The sequence below is a fragment of the Cervus canadensis genome, chromosome 22 (assembly GCF_019320065.1).
Source record: "Cervus canadensis isolate Bull #8, Minnesota chromosome 22, ASM1932006v1, whole genome shotgun sequence".
NCBI lineage: Eukaryota > Metazoa > Chordata > Mammalia > Artiodactyla > Cervidae > Cervus > Cervus canadensis.
Window position 1 is genome coordinate 8,968,521 of NC_057407.1, and position 17,833 is coordinate 8,986,353.

The 17,833-nt window shown below is 48.4% G+C and overlaps 4 protein-coding genes across 5 annotated transcripts in view; 2 read left to right on the top strand and 2 right to left on the bottom strand.

Moving 5' to 3' along the window:
- The window catches only part of LOC122424253 (cathelicidin-7-like), a 2,042-nt gene extending 340 nt beyond the window's left edge, over positions 1-1,702 (top strand). Inside the window, exons 2-4 of the mRNA XM_043441827.1 lie at positions 596-703; positions 856-927; positions 1,526-1,702. Coding sequence (XP_043297762.1) covers positions 596-703; positions 856-927; positions 1,526-1,642 — 297 coding nt within the window. The 3' untranslated portion in view covers positions 1,643-1,702. The remainder of the gene's footprint in view (positions 1-595; positions 704-855; positions 928-1,525) is intronic.
- A 5,899-nt stretch (positions 1,703-7,601) lies between these two features.
- NME6 (NME/NM23 nucleoside diphosphate kinase 6) overlaps positions 7,602-17,833 on the bottom strand; it is a 32,497-nt gene continuing 22,265 nt past the window's right edge. The window contains exon 7 of one of the 2 annotated variants that reach the window (XM_043441844.1): positions 7,602-7,661. In XM_043441844.1, coding sequence (XP_043297779.1) covers positions 7,619-7,661 — 43 coding nt within the window. In that variant the 3' untranslated portion in view covers positions 7,602-7,618. The remainder of the gene's footprint in view (positions 7,662-17,833) is intronic. The other variant, XM_043441841.1, reaches the window with a different exon arrangement.
- Positions 11,167-17,808, top strand: LOC122424259 (cathelicidin-1-like). The gene is made up of 5 exons (XM_043441835.1): positions 11,167-11,232; positions 15,992-16,590; positions 16,704-16,811; positions 16,959-17,030; positions 17,616-17,808. Exons 1-5 carry the CDS (start codon positions 11,193-11,195, stop codon positions 17,703-17,705), a joined length of 909 nt encoding a protein of 302 aa, XP_043297770.1. The 5' UTR covers positions 11,167-11,192; the 3' UTR covers positions 17,706-17,808.
- On the bottom strand, positions 11,852-13,246 carry LOC122424262 (nucleoside diphosphate kinase 6-like). The gene is made up of 3 exons (XM_043441847.1): positions 12,937-13,246; positions 12,402-12,562; positions 11,852-12,137 (listed from the first exon to the last, which is right to left on the bottom strand). Exons 1-3 carry the CDS (start codon positions 12,996-12,998, stop codon positions 11,917-11,919), a joined length of 444 nt encoding a protein of 147 aa, XP_043297782.1. The 5' UTR covers positions 12,999-13,246; the 3' UTR covers positions 11,852-11,916.

Genomic DNA, 17,833 nt, shown 5'->3' on the forward strand with positions numbered 1-17,833 from the left:
GATCTGTCTCCTGACATCCTTGGCCACACTGTCGCCCCCTTCACTCAGGCTGTACCTCCTGTCAGGAAGGCACTTTTCCCTTTTGGTGGGTTCCCACCTGTTTTAGGAAACCTTCCCAGACCTGGGTCCCCTCCCAGCCCCAGGCTTCCTGCCTTAGCATCTCTGCTGCGGGATCAGGCGCCCTGCACACCTGGCTCCCAGGACTTCCGGGAGCTCCAGGGATGGAGGGGGTCACAGGCTCTGTGAGGTGATGTCCCTGCTGAAGCCCCTCTGCACTGCGGTGTCTCCCTCCCAGGGAGGCCTCTGTCAGCCTGGAAGTTCCAGGTACAAGGGCTCTCCCTGCAGGCGGCCCTGACCTCCTTCAGCCCCTCTGCGGGGAGGCTCTGCCCTCAGCGCTGCTCTGCGGTCCGCTCCTGCTCTCTGTGAGCCCGTGAGGCCGGGACGGGCTCTATCCTTCCCCTGGGCTCCCAGCACCAAGCCCAGGGCCGGACACACAGGGGGCTGGAGAGGCTGCCATCCAGGTGGGGGCAGGGAGACAGATCAGAGAAGGAAACATGAGCCCTTGCCCAGTCCCGGCACTTTGATCTTTGACCAGGTGGAGGACCACAGTGCTCGAAAGCCTGTGAGCTTCAGGGTGAAGGAGACCATATGCCCCAGGACGAGCCTGCAGCCCCCGGAGCAGTGTGACTTCAGGGAGAATGGGGTGAGCCTGGGGGCTGGAGGAGCAGGAGAATGCTTCTCAGGGAGCTGAACAGGGGGCTTTTGGGACAGAATTGCAGTCCCTGGGGTGAGGTGGGGTGTGGCTGGGAGATATGGCCTGGGGTTTCTAGTTTGACCTCAAGCCTTCTTTTCCAGCTGGTGAAACAGTGTGTGGGGACAGTCACCCTGTACCAGAGCAGGGGTGACTCCGACATCACCTGTAATGATGTAAGTGGCCCTTCACTACTGCAAGGACTGCTAGAGGGGTGGGTTGTGGAACTTCCTTTAGACCAGTGACCCGCTGCCCCATCCAGGGCAGAGAAAGGTCCTCCTACCCTGGCCCCTCCCACCCCGAGCTCCAGGTCTCCAGTCCTGGCTCTGCGCCCCTTAGAGCAGTGGTTCCCTACTGGAGTCCCAACCTGGGAACTGATATAGAGGCAGATTCGCAGGCCTACTCAAACCTCCTGAATCAGATTCCTGGATGGGGGGCAGCCTTTTGCATTTTCACAAAGCCTCCAGGCGTTTCTGTCGATGCTGAAGTTTGAGAGGCATTGACTCGAGTCATGAGCCCTCAACCCTGGTTCTCTTCCAGCTTTGTTGGGATGGGCTTGTGATCTGGGAAGCCCCCTGTCACCTAAGGGACCTTGGTTTCCTTATCTGTCTGTGGTGTGGCGATTTAACCACAGGCTCCAAACATCGTATGGGAGGTAACCTGGGGCTCCAAGCTTCCTAATTTGGCCCAGGAATCGGAGTGTTCAAGTGGCAAGGGGTCTGGTTTTAGTGCTGAGCCAATCCCCCAAAGCAACTATTTCCTCCTGGTTCACAGATTCAGAGTGTGGGGATATTCGGCCGGCTGCGGGATAAAATCCGGAGAGGTGGGCAGAAAATCCTCGACAAAGTAAAGAGAATTGGGCAGAGAATCAGATATTTCTTCCCGGGATGAAGTCCTAAGGATCAGGTTATCCTGGTTCAGACTTCTGGTTCCTGAAAAATAAATTCTTCTGAAAACAACTTCCTTAACATTCAAATTCACTTCTCTTCCCTCTCAGTCTTACTAGGACCAGGTCCTTAACTCTGAGAGTCCTCCTGAGTGTATGTGTGTGTGTGTGAGAGACAGACAGACAGACAGAGATCACTCCTATTAACTCCCGGATGGGTGAGGCTGTCGTCCTTTCAGGAGAGTATGCGGGTACAAGGATGTAATGATGACCATAGCTAACACGGATGTATGGTATATTTGAAAGTTGTTAAGAGAGCAGAGCCTAAGTGTTCTCATCACAAGGAGAAGACCTCATTTGTTTTTTTGTGTCTCTAAGAGGCAATGGAAGTTAAGGAAACTTACTGTAGTACTCATTTCACAATATAGGTAAGTCAACTCGTTATGCTGTACACTTGAAATTTATAGTGCTGTATGTCAATTATATCTCAAATGAAACTGGAAAAAAATATTTATAGAGTGTGAAAGGATTATTACAGCGAAAAGTTTGTGAACCGCTAATTAGAGAAACTCTCCATGGGTGTGCAAGGAGACACACATGATAATATCCAATTGGAGTATTGGTCTGTTTCTACAATAGATAGCAAACAGCAGTGAACACAAATCAATGGATTACCGTTTATCATTTAAAAAAAAAACACTACAAAATAAGCTAGCAAATACGTTATAAGGATACTTATATAATGTTTAAAAGCGTGGAAACAACACTGTGTTTTGCTTATGGGTACTGGTGTAAAAACAAAAAACGTGCTAGAGGAGAACTGAGCAGGTCAACGCGCTAGGACAATGTTCATCCCTTCTAGTAGAGTCGCATTCTGGTCCCAAACTACGCTTCCCGGCAGGCTGCGCGCCGCGCCGTGACGCACTCCCTGCTGACGCAATGCCTTGCCTGTGCGTTTTTCGTTGCTGGGGAAGCGCCGCGCTCTCTTTTAGTCGCTGGACGCGATTGCCGGTAACTTTGCAGCTGCCGCGTCGCCCAGCCGGTGGCAGACGTGGACCTCGCGGGAGCAGTTCCTGGGCTCGCCCGCGGACTGTGAGGTGGACCCGCTGGCCAACTGCTAAGGCAGGAAGAGAGTGACCGCCCACCCCCCGCCCCCCGCCCCTCCTCCCCGGGCGTTCGGACCTCAGGCGCAGACCTGGCGTGGGCCTGGGTGTGGCGGGGCTGGTTCCCTAAGGAGTTGTGGAGACGCGCGCTGAGGATGCGACACCCCTCCCAACTGCTTGCCTTCCTTGTGGGTGGGGCGGCGTTCCCTCCCTCGTTGTCTAGTACCCTGTTCTTGTGGTTTATAGCTACCTCCCCAGAGTCCCCGGCCTCGCCTTTCCGCGAGGTGCTGTCTGCGCTGTCCACTCTGGCGGCAGATGCGCTGCGGGCGAAAATTGAGCGCTTGAATTGTGGCGAGGGCTACTGAAGAACTGCATCCTTACGTCCTGTTAATTAACATCTAACTGAAGAATGAAGAAGTCTAGAACTTTGTTTTCATCGGACACAGGTTGTTGTTCAGCCGCTAAGTCGCGTCCGACTCTTGCGACCCCATGGACTCTACCCCATCAGGCTCCTCTCTCCATGAGATCTCCCAGCAAGAGTACTGGAGTGGGTTACCATTTCCTTCTCCAGGGAATCTCCCTACTCGGGGGTCCAACCTGTGAGTCCTGCATTGGAGGCAGGTTCTTTACAACTGAGCCACTGGGAAAGCTCCCGACACAAAGTGATTATTTTGCTGAGGCTACATTTTACTTTAACTGTCTTTTTAACGTCTTTTGAAATGTGCTGTAGGTGTGCAAAACACCTCTGATATCAAGGAGATTACTGGGGGCGGGGGGAAGAATCCAAACTCTTGATAACCTTTTAACATTGCATATGTGTTGAAATGATAATATCTTAGATATGTTGGGTTGAAGAAGTGAAGTTAGTCACTCAGTGTTGTCCGACTCTTTGGGACGCCTTGGACTGTAGTCCCCCAGGCTTCTCTGTCCACAGAATTTCTCCAGGCAAGAATACTGGAGTAGGTTGTCATTCCATTCTTCAGGGGATCTTCCCAACCCAGGGATCCAACTGGGGTCTCCCGCATTGCAGGCAGATTCTTTACTGTCGGAGCTACCTGGGAAGCCCATAAAATTAATTTCACCTTTTAAACAACTATTTGAGATGGCTGCTATGGAATTTTTCTTTTCCTCGGTGGTGCCGTGTGGCATGCGTGAGTCCGGGATCTTAGTTCCCTGACCAGGGATGGAACACGTGTCCCCTCAGTGGGAGCACAGGTTCTTACCCTTGGAACCACCAGGGTAGTCCTGGAAATTTAAAATTACGTATGTGGTTGGCACTGTAGCTTCTATATTACTCTTGGATAGCGTTGTGCTGGGAGAAGGGCTATTTCTGCATGTGGCAGATCGTTCCTGGGCTCTTGGGGACGCTTCCTAGAGGAGCTGATGTGTCTGGAGGGCATTCTTACCCTGTCTTGTCTGAGGGGTCTGTATCTACCACATTTAATATTTCTGTTGGAGGCTCCTGCAGAATGGCTTTTTCAGCCCCTCTTCCCTAGCCACCAGGCACCTTCCTGGGTTGGGTTGTGCTGCAGAGAGAAAACTCAGGACCTGATGGTGACCTGAGAACATGAGATGGCAGGAGGATGCATCTGTCACAACCAAATGCCTGCTGGTACTCAGGTTTTCTTTTCTACCAAGGCGAAGAAGATTCTAATGGTTTTAGTGTTCTGCCCGTAGTCCGAGTCCCCGGTCGGGAAAGAAGACTCCTCGAAACAATGCAACTCGCAATAGGGGAATTTATTACGGACTCGAGCCAGGGCCTCCCGCCCTCACCAGGTGTGTGAGGACGAAAGGCCCCGAGCCCCAGTTCTCTCGGGTATTTATTAGGTCAAAATAAGCAGCAGGTAGTTGGCACAATCAGATTGGTTACACAGTGGGTAGTTGGCGTAAGCAGATTGGTTACACAGTTGCAAGGTAATTTTTGTTGGCCCAACAGTGGGGCTTTTAGCTTTCCCTTGATAGGTTCCCTTTTCTCTGGCTAGGCATATGTTGATTGGCTGGCTCCAGGAGGCCTGATAATTATGTTACCCCGGGAAACCAGGCCTACTCCTAATCTAGGCTGCCTGCCATGGCCTTAGCCATGACAGCCTCACATTTAGAAGTCACGTTTGCAATTTTAATATATGCTGAACTGCCATGTAGTTTGTAGTTTGTGCTCACCAATTATTGAAGAGGCATTGTTTTCTCATTGACTTGAAATGCCATATGTGCCACATACTGCAGTTAGGTTGTCCTTCATTCCACCCACCCATCCAGCCAGCCATTCATCCTTCTTCCTCTGCAATAAAAATTGTAGATATGACCCACATTATGAGTGACCTGGATCATGAGGGAGGGGGGAAATTATACTAAGCATAATATGTACAAATATATATGTAGAGCAGAATAAGGGGGATCCAGAGTGCCAGGGTGTAGAGGCAGAGTTGGGCAATCAGGGTTGGCTTCTGTGAGGAACTATGTGTGAGCAGAAGATTGCAAGAGGTAAGGAAGGTAGATATGTGGGTGTGGTGGGAGACTCTTCCGGGCAGGGAAACAACCAGCGCTGAGACCCCGAGATAGGGAAGTAGGGAGACCAGTGTGATCGGAGTACAGAGAGCAAGGAGGAGAGGAAAGTATTAAAAGAGGCCCCTCTGAGCCCTGCGAGTTAAAAATCTTAAAGTATAATTAAATCTATCAGTTTTGTGTATTTTTTTTTAACTGATTCTTTTTATTATCATTATTTTACTTCAACTGCACTGGGTTTTTGTTGCGGCAGACAGGCTTAGTTGGTCCACGGCAGGTGAGATCTTAGTTCCCTGACCAGGGATTGAACCTGAGTCCCCTGCATTGCAAGGCAGATTCTTAACCACTGGACCACCAAGGAAGTCACCAGTTTTGTGGTTTGTAAGTTCTACAGTCTACAGGGTCACAAAGAGTTGGACTTAGCGACTAAACAACAAAGTGATATCATAAATCTTACATTTGTTCATTTATTGAAAACTTGAAACTGACTATTTGTCTCCATCGGTAGACACAAAATTATTCTGGATATTCCTGAGTTCTTAAGACTGCTATTTTGGGAGTTGCACGTCAGTTTCTGTCAGAAGCTTTTTTAAGGTTTTTCTCTATTTGGCATAGCTATGAATTAATAGTTCTGATTTGTTCTATTCTTTTCGGCTTATATCTCTTTTGAACTGCTTTCATCAGTTTTAATGGCTCCACTTCACTCCATGTATATCACCTCGTTTCTCCATGTGTCTCAGTGATGACTCACCCGTTTAAATTTGCATTCAGCTAGCCAGTGTCATTTGGTCTTGTTTTTATCTTGTTTCACCTGGTGATCTTCTTCTCTGTCGATATGGTCATGCATTTCATTGATTCTGAGAAGTATATTACCTCAAGGTGTTAATAAATTAATCTTTTACATGGAAACTTTGGATCATATTGGATCCATTTCAGGCTTTATACTGTTTTGCTACATTTGATTCATCCTTCTTTCTCTGTATATCTTTTCTTCCTTTATTGCTGGATTATTTAAAACATATCCCAAATAATGTGACGTATCACTCCTAAATATATCACAAAGTAGCTAACAAATAAGGGCTTTTTAAAAACATATGTAACTACATTATCAGTAGTGCGTTAGTCTTTTCTAATAGTTGGTCTGTGTTCAAATTTACCTGATCATCTCAAAGTGTTTTGCAAATTTGAATCAGGATCTAGACAAGATCCACATACTGCTTTTTAAAAAAATGTTTCTTAAGCTTGTATCAATTCATCAGCCCTCTTCTGTTTTTTTTTTTTTTTCCTCTCCAGGCCATGGATCTATTTATAATGCTTTGAATCTAGAATATAAATCTACTTTAGATAATATTGTAAAGTAGTTTTCACATAGTAGATTGCAAATCAAGGGGAAAATAGTTTTGAACTTTATCAAGAAGTATTCATCAATATGAAAAGCATGGCAATTCCCTGGTGGTCTGGTGCTTAGGGCTGAGTGCTTTTACTGCCATGGCCCTTACTCAGTCCCTGATTGGGAACTAAGACCCCACACACTGCTTGGCATAGCTGGGGAAAAAAAAAAAAAAAGGAAAACATTATATCACCAGTGGCATTGCTGGTTGTAGTGTTTGAGTTACCAGCCATATAGCACACCTGTGTCTGTCATCTGTGGAACACACACGTCATCAGTAAGGCACGTCCATGTCTGTCTCCGTTTGTAACTGTGACCTGCCTATAGCTATAAGCATCTGATTGGTTCACTGTCTCCTGGTGTAGTCCTTCCAAGAAATTCATATTGAAAAGCATAGTATTTTGTTGTCAATTACTTTCCTTTATTTCTCGTTTATATTTTGGTTAGGGCACTATTTTTTAAATGCTGTGTATGGGGACATTTTATTCAATATGAATCTCATTTCAAGACAGTAAATGAGATGTTACAAAACATAGACTATGACAAGGAGCCTTTGATTCTAACAGTGTTGAGAACAGAACATGTGTCTGTCTTCTGTCTAACTTTTCATGTTCGTTCTTAATTAACTCTGCTCCTATCACTCGTTCACTCAAAAGTGTTTATTAACTATTAAATGTTAAGTCCAGTTCTGTGTCCTTGGGATACACCAGTAGTATATCTGGGAGAAGGGTGTTCCAGACATAGGACCCAGTCTGCACAGCAGCAGGACAGAGGTCAATGCAGCTCAGACTGGAGTGAACGAAGGGCAGAGTACAGATGGAGTCAGAAAGCCAGTAGGTTATGAAAGAATGTGGAACCTAGTGGGCCACTCAGGGCTTGGCTTTTACTCTGAACATTACGGATATATATATTCATTTATGTTTGGTTGCACTAGGTCTTCATTGCTGCGTGGGATTTCTCCAGTGGCAGTGAGCGGGGGCTCCTCTCTAGTTGCGGTGCACGGACTTCTCATCGCGGTGGTTTCTCTTACTGTGGAGCACAGGCACACGGGTTAGGGTCAGGGCTTCAGTAGTTGGAGCTCCCAGGCTCTAGAGCACGGGCTCAGTGGTTGTGGCACATGGGCTTAGTTGCCTCACAACATGGGGAATCTTCCCACCGAGGATCAGACCCGTGTCCCTGCATCGTCAAGTGGATTCTTTACCACTGGACCACCAGGGAAGTCCTGCATACGTATACATTCTTGAATAAAGTGAACAGTTTTGTTAGAAATGTGCGATAAAGAAGGAAGAGACTGGAATTAGCTTTAGTCACCTGCTCCCAATCCATTCTATTCCTGATCCCAGAACAGAACTCTCATGGCTGCAGAGAGTACTTCCTTGGGATCAGGGCGGGTCCTGACTTGATTGGGCTCAGTAGACCCTCTAGAAGAACATGTCTTAGTCATGCTTCATTCTGTCCTGTGAGAGTCAGTGAAGCTGGACAGATAATGAATGGGGAAATTCAAATGAGGTTTCACATATGCTCTGGTTAGCCACTATTCTCTACTGTCTTCTGTATTAGAGACATCCAGACTTAGTGACTCCTGTGTATATCCACTCTTTCTCTTCAGAGAAAAAGTCACAAAGAACATTCCCATATTCGTCATGAAGATTGTTCACTCTCGTTGGAAACAAATTGTTGTAGCTTATGTGTCAGTGTAACTGGTTATGGCCTAGAAGATAATTTTAGTATAAGTGCAGATACTTACAAAGCTGACGATGCCTCTGATGTTTACTTGGAAGATTCCTTTTTCGAATAATATATAGAATAATACGTTCTACTGTGGGGTTTTTTTTATGTTTGTTTGATTCAAATAAAAGATGTAATAAGTAAAAATTGACTAAAGGGTGGTCCAGTGATTAAGAATCCGCCTTGTGATGCAAGGGACACTGGTTCAGTCCTGGGTCCAGTAAGATCCCACATGTCTCAGAGCAGCTAAGCCTGTGTGTCACAACTACTGAGCCTGTGTTCTAGAGCCCGCAAGCTGCAACTGCTGAGCCCATGCACTGCGACTCCTGAAGACTGCATGCCTAGAGGCCATGCTCTGCAACAAGAGAAGCCATCACAATGAGAAGCCCACCACCCTGCAATGAAGAGTAGCCCCTGCTTGCGACCACTAGAGAAAGCCTGTGTGCAGCAACAAAAGCAGCAACAAAGACCCACCACAGCCTAAAAATAAAATACATAAACATTAAAAAAAATTGACTGGGGTACATAATCTGAACCTAATCATAGGAAGATGTCAGGAATGTTCTATACATATTCTAAACATGAGAAAGATTCTCTGAAAAAAGAACTCTGTTCTTCAGAAATGCCAGTCTCATGAAAGAGACACTAATGGAAACTAAGGAAACATAACTAATTTTACTATGATTGTAGACCATCCTGTGCTGTGGGGAAAATGCTATAAAGGATATTATTGGATCAGCTGACAACTGGAATACATACGATAGTCATTAATTTAAAGTGAAAGTTGCTCAGTCATGTCCGACTCTTTGCAACCCCATGGACTATATAGTGCATGGAATTCTCTAGGCCAGAATGGGTAGCCTGGAGTGGGTAGCCTTTCCTTTCCCTTCCAGGGGATCCTCCCAACCCAGGGATCGAACCCAGGTCTCCCGCATTGCAGGTGGATTCTTTACCAGGTGAACCACAAGGGAAGCCCAAGAATACTGGAGCGGGTAGCCTATGCCTTCTCCAGGGGACCTTCCTGACCCAGGAATTGAGCCGGGGTCTCCTGCATTGCAGGCGGACTCTTTACTATCAGGGAAGCCCTCCTAGTTGTTAAAGTATTATATAAATGTTAAATTTACTGGAGTTGATAACTGTATTGTGGTTATGAAAAAGAATATCCCTACTTTTGTCAGACACACAATGAAGTATTTATAGGTAAAGAGTATTGATGTATGCATTAATTCAAAGAAAAAACTGTATGTACATATACATGTACACACACACATATAACATACAAATTTTAACACTAGGTAGTTTGGGTAAAAGGTAAGAGCTGTTCTGTGTACTGTCCTTACTCTTGCAACTTCTCTGTATGTTTGAAATTATTTCCAAATAAAAAGTCAAAAGGGGTTAAATGGAAATATAGGTCTGGTGAAACTTGCCTTGGAGAGACATACATTAGTGGTTATGAATGATGAATGGACTATAAGACATTATGACAAGGAGGGAAAGCCTCGCTAACCCTTCCTGTGACTACTTAGGCTGAAAACTCTTTCTTCAGATTCAAAGCCACAAATCCACCCCTGGCCTGTCTGTCATCTGGCAGTAAGCAGATTCTCAGCCAGCGTGATCTCTGCAGTCGTCGTATTTCCAGATTCATGTGCAGGAAATCAACACCAACCAGGAGATGCTTGCCCAGTTGAGCAGCAGCAGTAGCAGCAACAACATTCTGATGAAAACCACTTTGGGGAGGGGTGGTGGTGGGCAAAGCAGAACATCAAAGAGGGAGGGGCTCTACCCCTTTGGGTTTTGTTTTTTAATTACCAATGACAGGAGGACTTCAGTGCTTTTGTCTAGCCCACCCCAACGACCACCAGTAAACTCTCAGGGAGGCAACTGTGTCGAAGGTGCAGCTCAGTCCAGCCCAGAGGGTAAGCTCTGGGGAGACAGACAACGTTCCCGAGAGGGTAGAAATCTCAGGATCTGGAGCATTCCGGTTTGGAGAGTGTGGACTGGATTTTAGCCAGAAGTCAAACCTCTTCATTGTCACAGGGAGGGAAGATCTTCTGTGTGCAAAGTGTGGGTGAAACTTTAGTCAGAAGTCACATTCATCAGACATCAGAGGACACACAGGGAAAAGCCTTAAATATGTAGGAAGCGTGGGCCAGGCTTTTTAGATGTCGCCCCTTAAAACCACCAGAGTACACACTCCGGGGAGAAGGTTTATGTGTGCTTTTAGCCTCAAGTCACACTGCATCAGAGGACACACACAAGGGAGAAGCCCTTTGTGTGCGTGCTGTGTGGGTGAGGTATTAGTGAAAAGTCAGCCCTCATTAAGCACCAGAGGATTCACAGAGGGCATAAACCTTATGTGTGCAGGAACTGTGGCCAAGACTTTAGGGAGAAATCACACCTGAGGACACCTTCAGGTGAGAAGCCTTTTGTTCACAGGGAGTGTGGGTGGGGGCCTAGTCACAAGACATTCCTCAACACACACCAGAGGACACACTCAGGAGAGGAGCCTGATGAGTGCAAGTATGTGGGCAAGGCTTCAGCCGTCCTTCTCTGGCTATTTCTGTCTTTTCCTGGCTTGTGCAAATACTTGTTTGCATAAGTTCTCTGTATAAATTCAAGCCTGTTCACTTTCAGATTGTAGCTTGTCATGGTAACGCTCCCTCGTGATTCACACCTCCCTGCATCTGTGCCCTGTGCAGTTGCTTCCCACATGGACTCTGGGCTTGGCCATGTGACTTGCCTTTCGCAGTGGGGTATCAGCAAACATGACCCAAGCGGAAGCTCGATAAGCTCGTGAGTGGAGGCCTGCTTTCTTGGAACCCTGAAATAACCATGCAAAGCAGCAGCTCAGGAGGAAAACAGCAGCGTCCAGGTGAGCCCAGCAGAATCACCCAGCTGATCCACAGACATATAGACAAGTTCAGTCATTATGGTTTTAAGCCATGAAATCTTGAGGTGATTTGTCATAGCAGTAGGTAACTGTCATCCTCAGCTACAGCAGAGACCTGGCTGCCTTTAGTGGCTCTGTGCAAATCAGAAAAAAAAAAAAAAAAGTGAGTCATAACAATATGCCACTACTGGCAGACATATTTTTGCTCAAACCAAAGGTGCCCCTTCGTCCAGGATGCAGGCCTATGCCAGGGGCCTTTGTGCTCTACATAAGCTGTATGCCACGTGAACCTCCTGGGAGATTTTGACTCTGTCTTCACTTAGCATAGACCAGAAACTTGACTTAGGACGGGTCCAAACGCTCCAGTTAGAGAGCGAGCACCGAGTAGTGCTCCCAGCCTTTACTCAGTAGCATACTGACTTTTATTAAGGAAAACAGACCAAACGTGATAATAGAGAGTCACTGCACTTTTCAGGCAAGTCAGCTGGGCGAGCTTCTCCTTGAAAATGATGAACAGTTCTCAGAAAAAAGCTGAGCCATCATTCCTCGGAACCAGCCATGAATATTCCAGAGATGAGGTAGATAGTAGATTCTAGAAGAGGTGGCAGTGAGGAGCTTAGGCCCTCACGTAGGTGTTGATGCCCAGCAGAGATGGCCCAAGCAGTCCTAGAAGACTGCTCTGGGACCAGAGGTCTGTGGAGAAGGTTGGGCGATGCCCCAGTCTTCACCAACTCTCAGGCCTGGGTCAGCAGCAAAGTGGATGCCACCCTCGGGACTGTAGTGCACAGGGCCACAGCGCAACTGGGGCTCCTCCTCCTCGTACCAGCGCTGTTCACTGAAATCGGGGAAGAAGACTGCAATCTCTCTACTGGCTGAAACCACTGAGTCTGTAAGGGGAGGAGAGGAAGAGAAGGGGTTCTCATAGGGAGTGCAGGGTAGACGCAAGAAGCAGTCATAATCAGCTTCAGAGCCTGTACTTCTCCCACCCCTACGTCCTGGGCCACATCTGCCGAGGTCACCACAAAGGGCCAGAAACCCAACTGGGAGGAAAGCTCCCTGGGGGACCTGCCTTTCAACCCCACCACCCAGCCTGCCCAGCGTCCTTGAACCAAATTCCCTTTGAATACTGTGGACACGGGAGGCAGCCTCACCTGAGCCGTGGGTTGTGTTACGGGTGTCGGTGAGGCCAAAACTCCCACGAATTGAATCTGGGGCCACGTGGCGTGCCCGAAACACTCTGGTGGGTCCCATCACAGTCCTCCAGAGCTGGATGGCGTCCTTGTGGGCGAGGATGTAGGCTCGGATCGGCCCACTGTGAACCAGGGGAGCACATGTCAGGAATCTGGCTCTGGGTTCAGGAGGGCACACTGGACATCCTGAGAGTCCCCTTGCCTTTCTAGCTGAGTACTGCATCAAAGAGGTGACAGAAGGCCGCCGAGGAAGAAAGGCCACCAAGACAGCAGAGTTGTTAGGAAGCATTCAGCAACACTCTTCTACAGCCCCTGGATCAGCAAGCACCTCAGAACAGGTGGCCACGGGGTCAGTCTCGGCCCGAACCCATGTTTCTTCAGACCCTCGACACTGCTTACACCTTTAAAGAGTGGCAAATACAATTAATAAATCCACTTAGGGGGGCAGGCGAAATAAGTCAGTGGATGAAGATGTTGGAACTAAAATGAGAAATACCTGGCCATGAACTCCACCAGCCGCTGATAGAACAAAGCCCTGCAAGGAGAGAGGACCTCCATTAAGACACCAGTGCCAAGAGAAATTTCTATACTCCTGCCTCCGTAGAGGAGGGAATAATCACTGCTTTCGAGAAAGGAACAGGGAGTCTGACTTACCTGGGTCTGAACCCAGGCTCTCCAACTTACCACCTGTGTAGTTTCGGGTAAATCAATAACTTCCCTAACTTAGTTTCCTAATCTGTGTGCTGGGGACATAATAGCTACCTCATGGGGTTGCTGGGAAATGAAATGAAATCATGAGCCTTTGGAGAGTATTTGACAGAGTCAATTGTTGACAAGTGATACTATCAGGATAGAAGACTAAATTTCTTTTTGTACCATGAGGTAGGAGCCTCCTAGAAAATATTTTAAAAACATTGATAATCATGAAAAGTTTGTGTTATCCATCCACTCTTTAGAAGACTGGCTGAATTTTCCGGTTGGTAAGTACAGTAGTCATGTATGGATGTGAGAGTTGGACTATAAAGAAAGCTGAATGCCGAAGAATTGATGCTTTTGAACTGTGGTGTTGGGAGAAGACTCCTGAGAGTCCCTTGCACTGCAAGGAGATCAGACCACTTAATCCTACAGGAAATCAGTCCTGAATGTTCATTGGAAGGACTGATGCTGAAACTCCAATACTTTGGCCACCTGATGTGAAGAACTGACTCATTGGGAAAGACCCTGATGCCAGGACTGAAGGCAGGAGGAGAAGGGGGCGACAGAGGATGCGATGGTTGGATGGCATCACCCACTCGATGGACCTGACTTTGAGCAAGCTCTGGGAGTCAGTGATGGACAGGGAAGTCTGGCATGCCGCAGTCCACAGGGTCACAAAGAGATACACTGAGTGACCGGACTGACGTCTGTGAGAACCTGACTTGGGTGTCGGTAAAATCTTTCCAGGGATAGAGAAGCCTCCCGCTCAGAGGATGCTTGGCTCCTACCTTCATGCTCTCGGTAAAACTTCTGGCAGTCTTCCTTTCTCCACAGAAGTTCTCTCATTCGCACAATAAGGAACTTGTTGCTCAGAATCTGCTGATGAACAGCCTGGATGAACGCCATTCCAAAGATAAAAGTCAGTGACAGGGAGCATCTGACTGAACAGGAGACCCAGGCTAACCAAAAGACTCCTGGGGAAACTTTACAGCCTAAAACTTGAAGAAAAGAGACTCCCTGTTGCTATCTTGAAGATGGGAGTAAGTCTTGTATGAAGAATGTGAGTAGTGACTTAAAATGATAGTCCCCACCTGAAGGCCAGCTAGGACATGGGGACCTCAGTCCTATAGTCCCAGAAATCAAATTCAGCCATTCTGAATGAGCTTCAAAATGGATTCTTCCCCACACCCTGGAGATAAGGGCCCAGTCAATTGATACCTGGACTTCGGCTTTGTGAAACCCTAAGGCGAGAACCTAGCCCTCAGCCAAACCTACTGGACCTCTACATTCTAGAACTGTGAGGTAATGAATGCTGTTTTAAGCTGCTAAGTGTGTGGTAATTTGTTATGCGGCAATAGAGAACTGGGCCTTCCCAGGTGGTGCAGTGGTACAGAATTTGCCTGCAATGCAGGAGACACAGCAGACAAGGGTTTGATCTCTGGGTCGGGAAGATCCCCTGGAGGATAAAACAGCAACCCACTCCAGTCTTCTTGCCTGGAAAATTCCATGGACAGAGGATCCTGGCACGCTATAATCCATGGAGTTGCAAAGAGCCAGACACGACTGAGCACATACGCAATAGACAACTAGCATACACACACTGTCTTGAGGTTTGATTCTTCTTACTGTATTAGAGCCTTTGTTTAATTTTTAAAAAAAATATTTTATTTATTTGTTTCTTTGGCTGTATGTGTTTAAAGAATCTGCCTGCAAGGTGGGAGACCAGGATTCCATTCCTGGGTTGGGAAGATCCCCTGGATGAGGACATAGAAACCCATTCCAGTATTCTTGTCTGGAGAATTCCCATGGACAGAGGAGCCTGGGGGCTATAGTCCATGGCGCTGCAGACAGTCGGACAGGGCTGAGTGACTAAGCACAGCACACAGCCTGGGGTCTAAGTTGCAGCCCACAGGATCTTCATTGCTTCATGCAGAATCATCTGCTGTGGCCCGTGGCCTTCAGTAGTTGTGGCACGTGGGCTTAGTTGCCCCATCTTAGTTCCCCAGTCTCAGTGGGATCTTAGTTCTCTGATCACAGATCAAACCTATGTTCCCTGCATCAAGGCGGATTCTTCAGCACTGGACTACCAGTGGTTATATTTTATATCTGCCTCAGTTCTCCAACAGATTTTTAGTTTCCTTGGGGTCAGCATCCACGACGTCTAGCTTTGCCTCCACACCATCTAGCACAGGACTGTGTTGTCAGTCTTCACAAATGGCCCTGTGGCAGCTGAAACAGAAGCAATGCCCAGGGCATACAGTAGAGGCTTAGGACGTGTTCTTACCTCCAGAATCAGGGGGCGAGCAACTGGGCATCAGGCTTGATGAGGGCCAGAGTGAGCTGGAGAGCCTGCGGGCTCCGCAAGATCAAGGTCATCTCCCTCCTGCACCAGAGAGCCAGATTAGAGACTCATCAGTGTTATCCTCCCCACCCTTCTTACTCTGGAGCCACGCAGTCTTGCAAGTCAACTAGGGCTCTCACTTCTGACATTCATCAAGCAGATGACAGTTGCTTAGTATTTAACTGCCCATTGGGATCATGGGATTGAGGGAAAGGACTAGTACAGGACCCTCAAGTTGCCCACTGGGGGAGATAATCTTGTTAGTGCAACTGTAACCCTGCAAAGGAGTGACCCATTTAGAAGTTCAAGTTGAAACATGACCTGTCTCTGCCAGTACTCCCTTCCCTTCCTATCTTTTGTGTTTTACAGAGGATTTACAATTTACATTCCCAAAGAGCCTAGCCACAAGGGTATGGTCACACAGTGCTCTCCCATCAATTCTGGTGTGTACATCTTTAGATGTGGTACTGTCATCCCCTCACCAAATGTTAAGTGACTCTCTACTGGGTTCCAGGCAGTGCCAAGTGTTGGAGGCTGACTCCTGAATACACTCCTTTACCCCGAATCCTGAGGAGCCCATGGTGTGGAGTCAGAGGGGATGTAGACCGTGCCTGGTCCCTCCCTCGACTGGAGGACTCAACCCCTTTGAGCAACCCTGCCTGTGACACTTCCATGGACCCCAGGAGAGGCCCAGATATTGTCAGGGAGATGGAGAAACCATTTCTTCACTTTGCACGGGGGCCTCCCTGCCCACTGCCCAGCAATCCCATGAAGCAACAGCAGGGGCTGAGGCAAGTCCACCTCGCACCCTGGGAGGAGGGCAGGGATGGGGCAGGTCAGGTTGAGTCTTTGCAACAGGGCCAGGCTGAGCATAAAAGGGGGTCCCTCGGGCTGGGAGGAGGCAGATTGGGGATCATGGAGACCCAGAGGGCCAGCCTCTCGCTGAGACACTGGGCACTGTGGCTACTGCTCCTGGGACTAGTGCTGCCCTCGGCCAGCGCCCAGGCCCTCAGCTACAGGGAGGCCGTGCTTCGTGCTGTGGATCAGCTCAATGAGCAATCCTCAGAACCTAATATTTACCGTCTTCTCGAGCTGGACCAGCCTCCTCAGGATGTGAGTCAGGGAGGGGGCTGGGGAAGGGACCCTCTAGGTGGGGGAGCAGGGACACGGAGCAGAGAGGGAAGCCTGAGCCCGAGCCCAGTCTCCCCACTCTGATCCTTGACCAGGATGAAGACCCAGACACCCCGAAGCGGGTGAGCTTCAGGGTGAAGGAGACCGTGTGTTCCAGGACCACCCAGCAGCCCCCGGAGCAGTGTGACTTCAAGGAGAATGGGGTGAGCCTGGGGGCTGGGGGCAAGGAGGATGCTTCCCAGACGGCTGAACAGGGCACTTCCAGCAAGATTCCTAGCCCCTGGTGTGAGGTTGGGAGGTTATGGCCTGGGGGTGGGTGGTTCCACTCTGACTTGAGCCTCCCTTTCCAGCTGTTGAAACGGTGTGAGGGGACAGTCACCCTGGACCAGGTCAGGGGTAACTTCGACATCACCTGTAATAATGTAAGTGGCCCCTTCTGTACTGTGAGAACTGCCGTGGGGGTGGGTTGTGGAACTTCCTTTGGACCAATGACCCGCTGCCCCATCCAGGGCAGAGAAAGGCCCTCCTACCCTGCCCCCTCCCTCCCCGAGCCCCAGGTCTCCAGTCCTGGCTGTGTGTCCCTAAGAGCAGTGGTTCTCTACTGGGGTCTCCACCCAGAGAACTTGTCAGAAAGGCAGATTCTCAGCCCCATTCAGAGAAACTAAGTCGGTCTCTGGGGTTGGGTCCGATCATTTGTCTTTTCCCAGGACTTTTAGGGACTCTGACCGGCCTAAAGTTTTGAGAGTCACAAACTCTCAATTAATGCTCCCTTCCAGCTTTGCTGGGATGGGCTTGTGACTCTGGGAAGCCCTTGTCTTCCCTCAGTGTCCTCATCTATCTGTGAGTGTGGGGATTCCACCTCATGCTCCACATATCACAGCCAGAGGTGAACTGGTGCCCGAGGAGCCTGGTGCGACCCTGGAAATGGGAGGTCCAGGTAGGGAAGGATGTTGGGGTGATGGTGATGCAGTACCAACAAGCAGCCTGTGTTCCTTTCTGTTTCACAGCACCAGAGCATCAGGATAACAAAGCAACCATGGGCGCCTCCACAAGCAGCCCGAGTATGTCGCATCGTCGTGCTAAGGGTTTGCAGATAATCAGCGCTTGAAGATTTCCATCATAAGCCAGAAAAGAGTCCCAAGGGTTTTCTTGCTCTGCCTCAGGCTACTGGATCTGAAAAATAAATTCTTGTGATATGAATATCCTCCAGGCCTCAATTTCATTG

Excerpts from the sequence above, each read along its gene's own strand:
- LOC122424259 (XM_043441835.1), top strand. The coding sequence starts at position 11,193 with ATGCAAAGCAGCAGCTCAGGAGGAAAACAGCAGCGTCCAG. Across the intron at positions 16,591-16,703 it reads TGGACCAGCCTCCTCAGGAT|GATGAAGACCCAGACACCCC; the intron begins GTGAGTCAGGGA and ends ATCCTTGACCAG. Across the intron at positions 16,812-16,958 it reads GTGACTTCAAGGAGAATGGG|CTGTTGAAACGGTGTGAGGG; the intron begins GTGAGCCTGGGG and ends CTCCCTTTCCAG.
- LOC122424262 (XM_043441847.1), bottom strand. The coding sequence starts at position 12,998 with ATGGAGGTCCTCTCTCCTTGCAGGGCTTTGTTCTATCAGCGGCTGGTG. Across the intron at positions 12,563-12,936 it reads CTGGTGGAGTTCATGGCCAG|TGGGCCGATCCGAGCCTACA; the intron begins GTATTTCTCATT and ends CCTGGTTCACAG. Across the intron at positions 12,138-12,401 it reads TAACACAACCCACGGCTCAG|ACTCAGTGGTTTCAGCCAGT; the intron begins GTGAGGCTGCCT and ends CTCCCCTTACAG.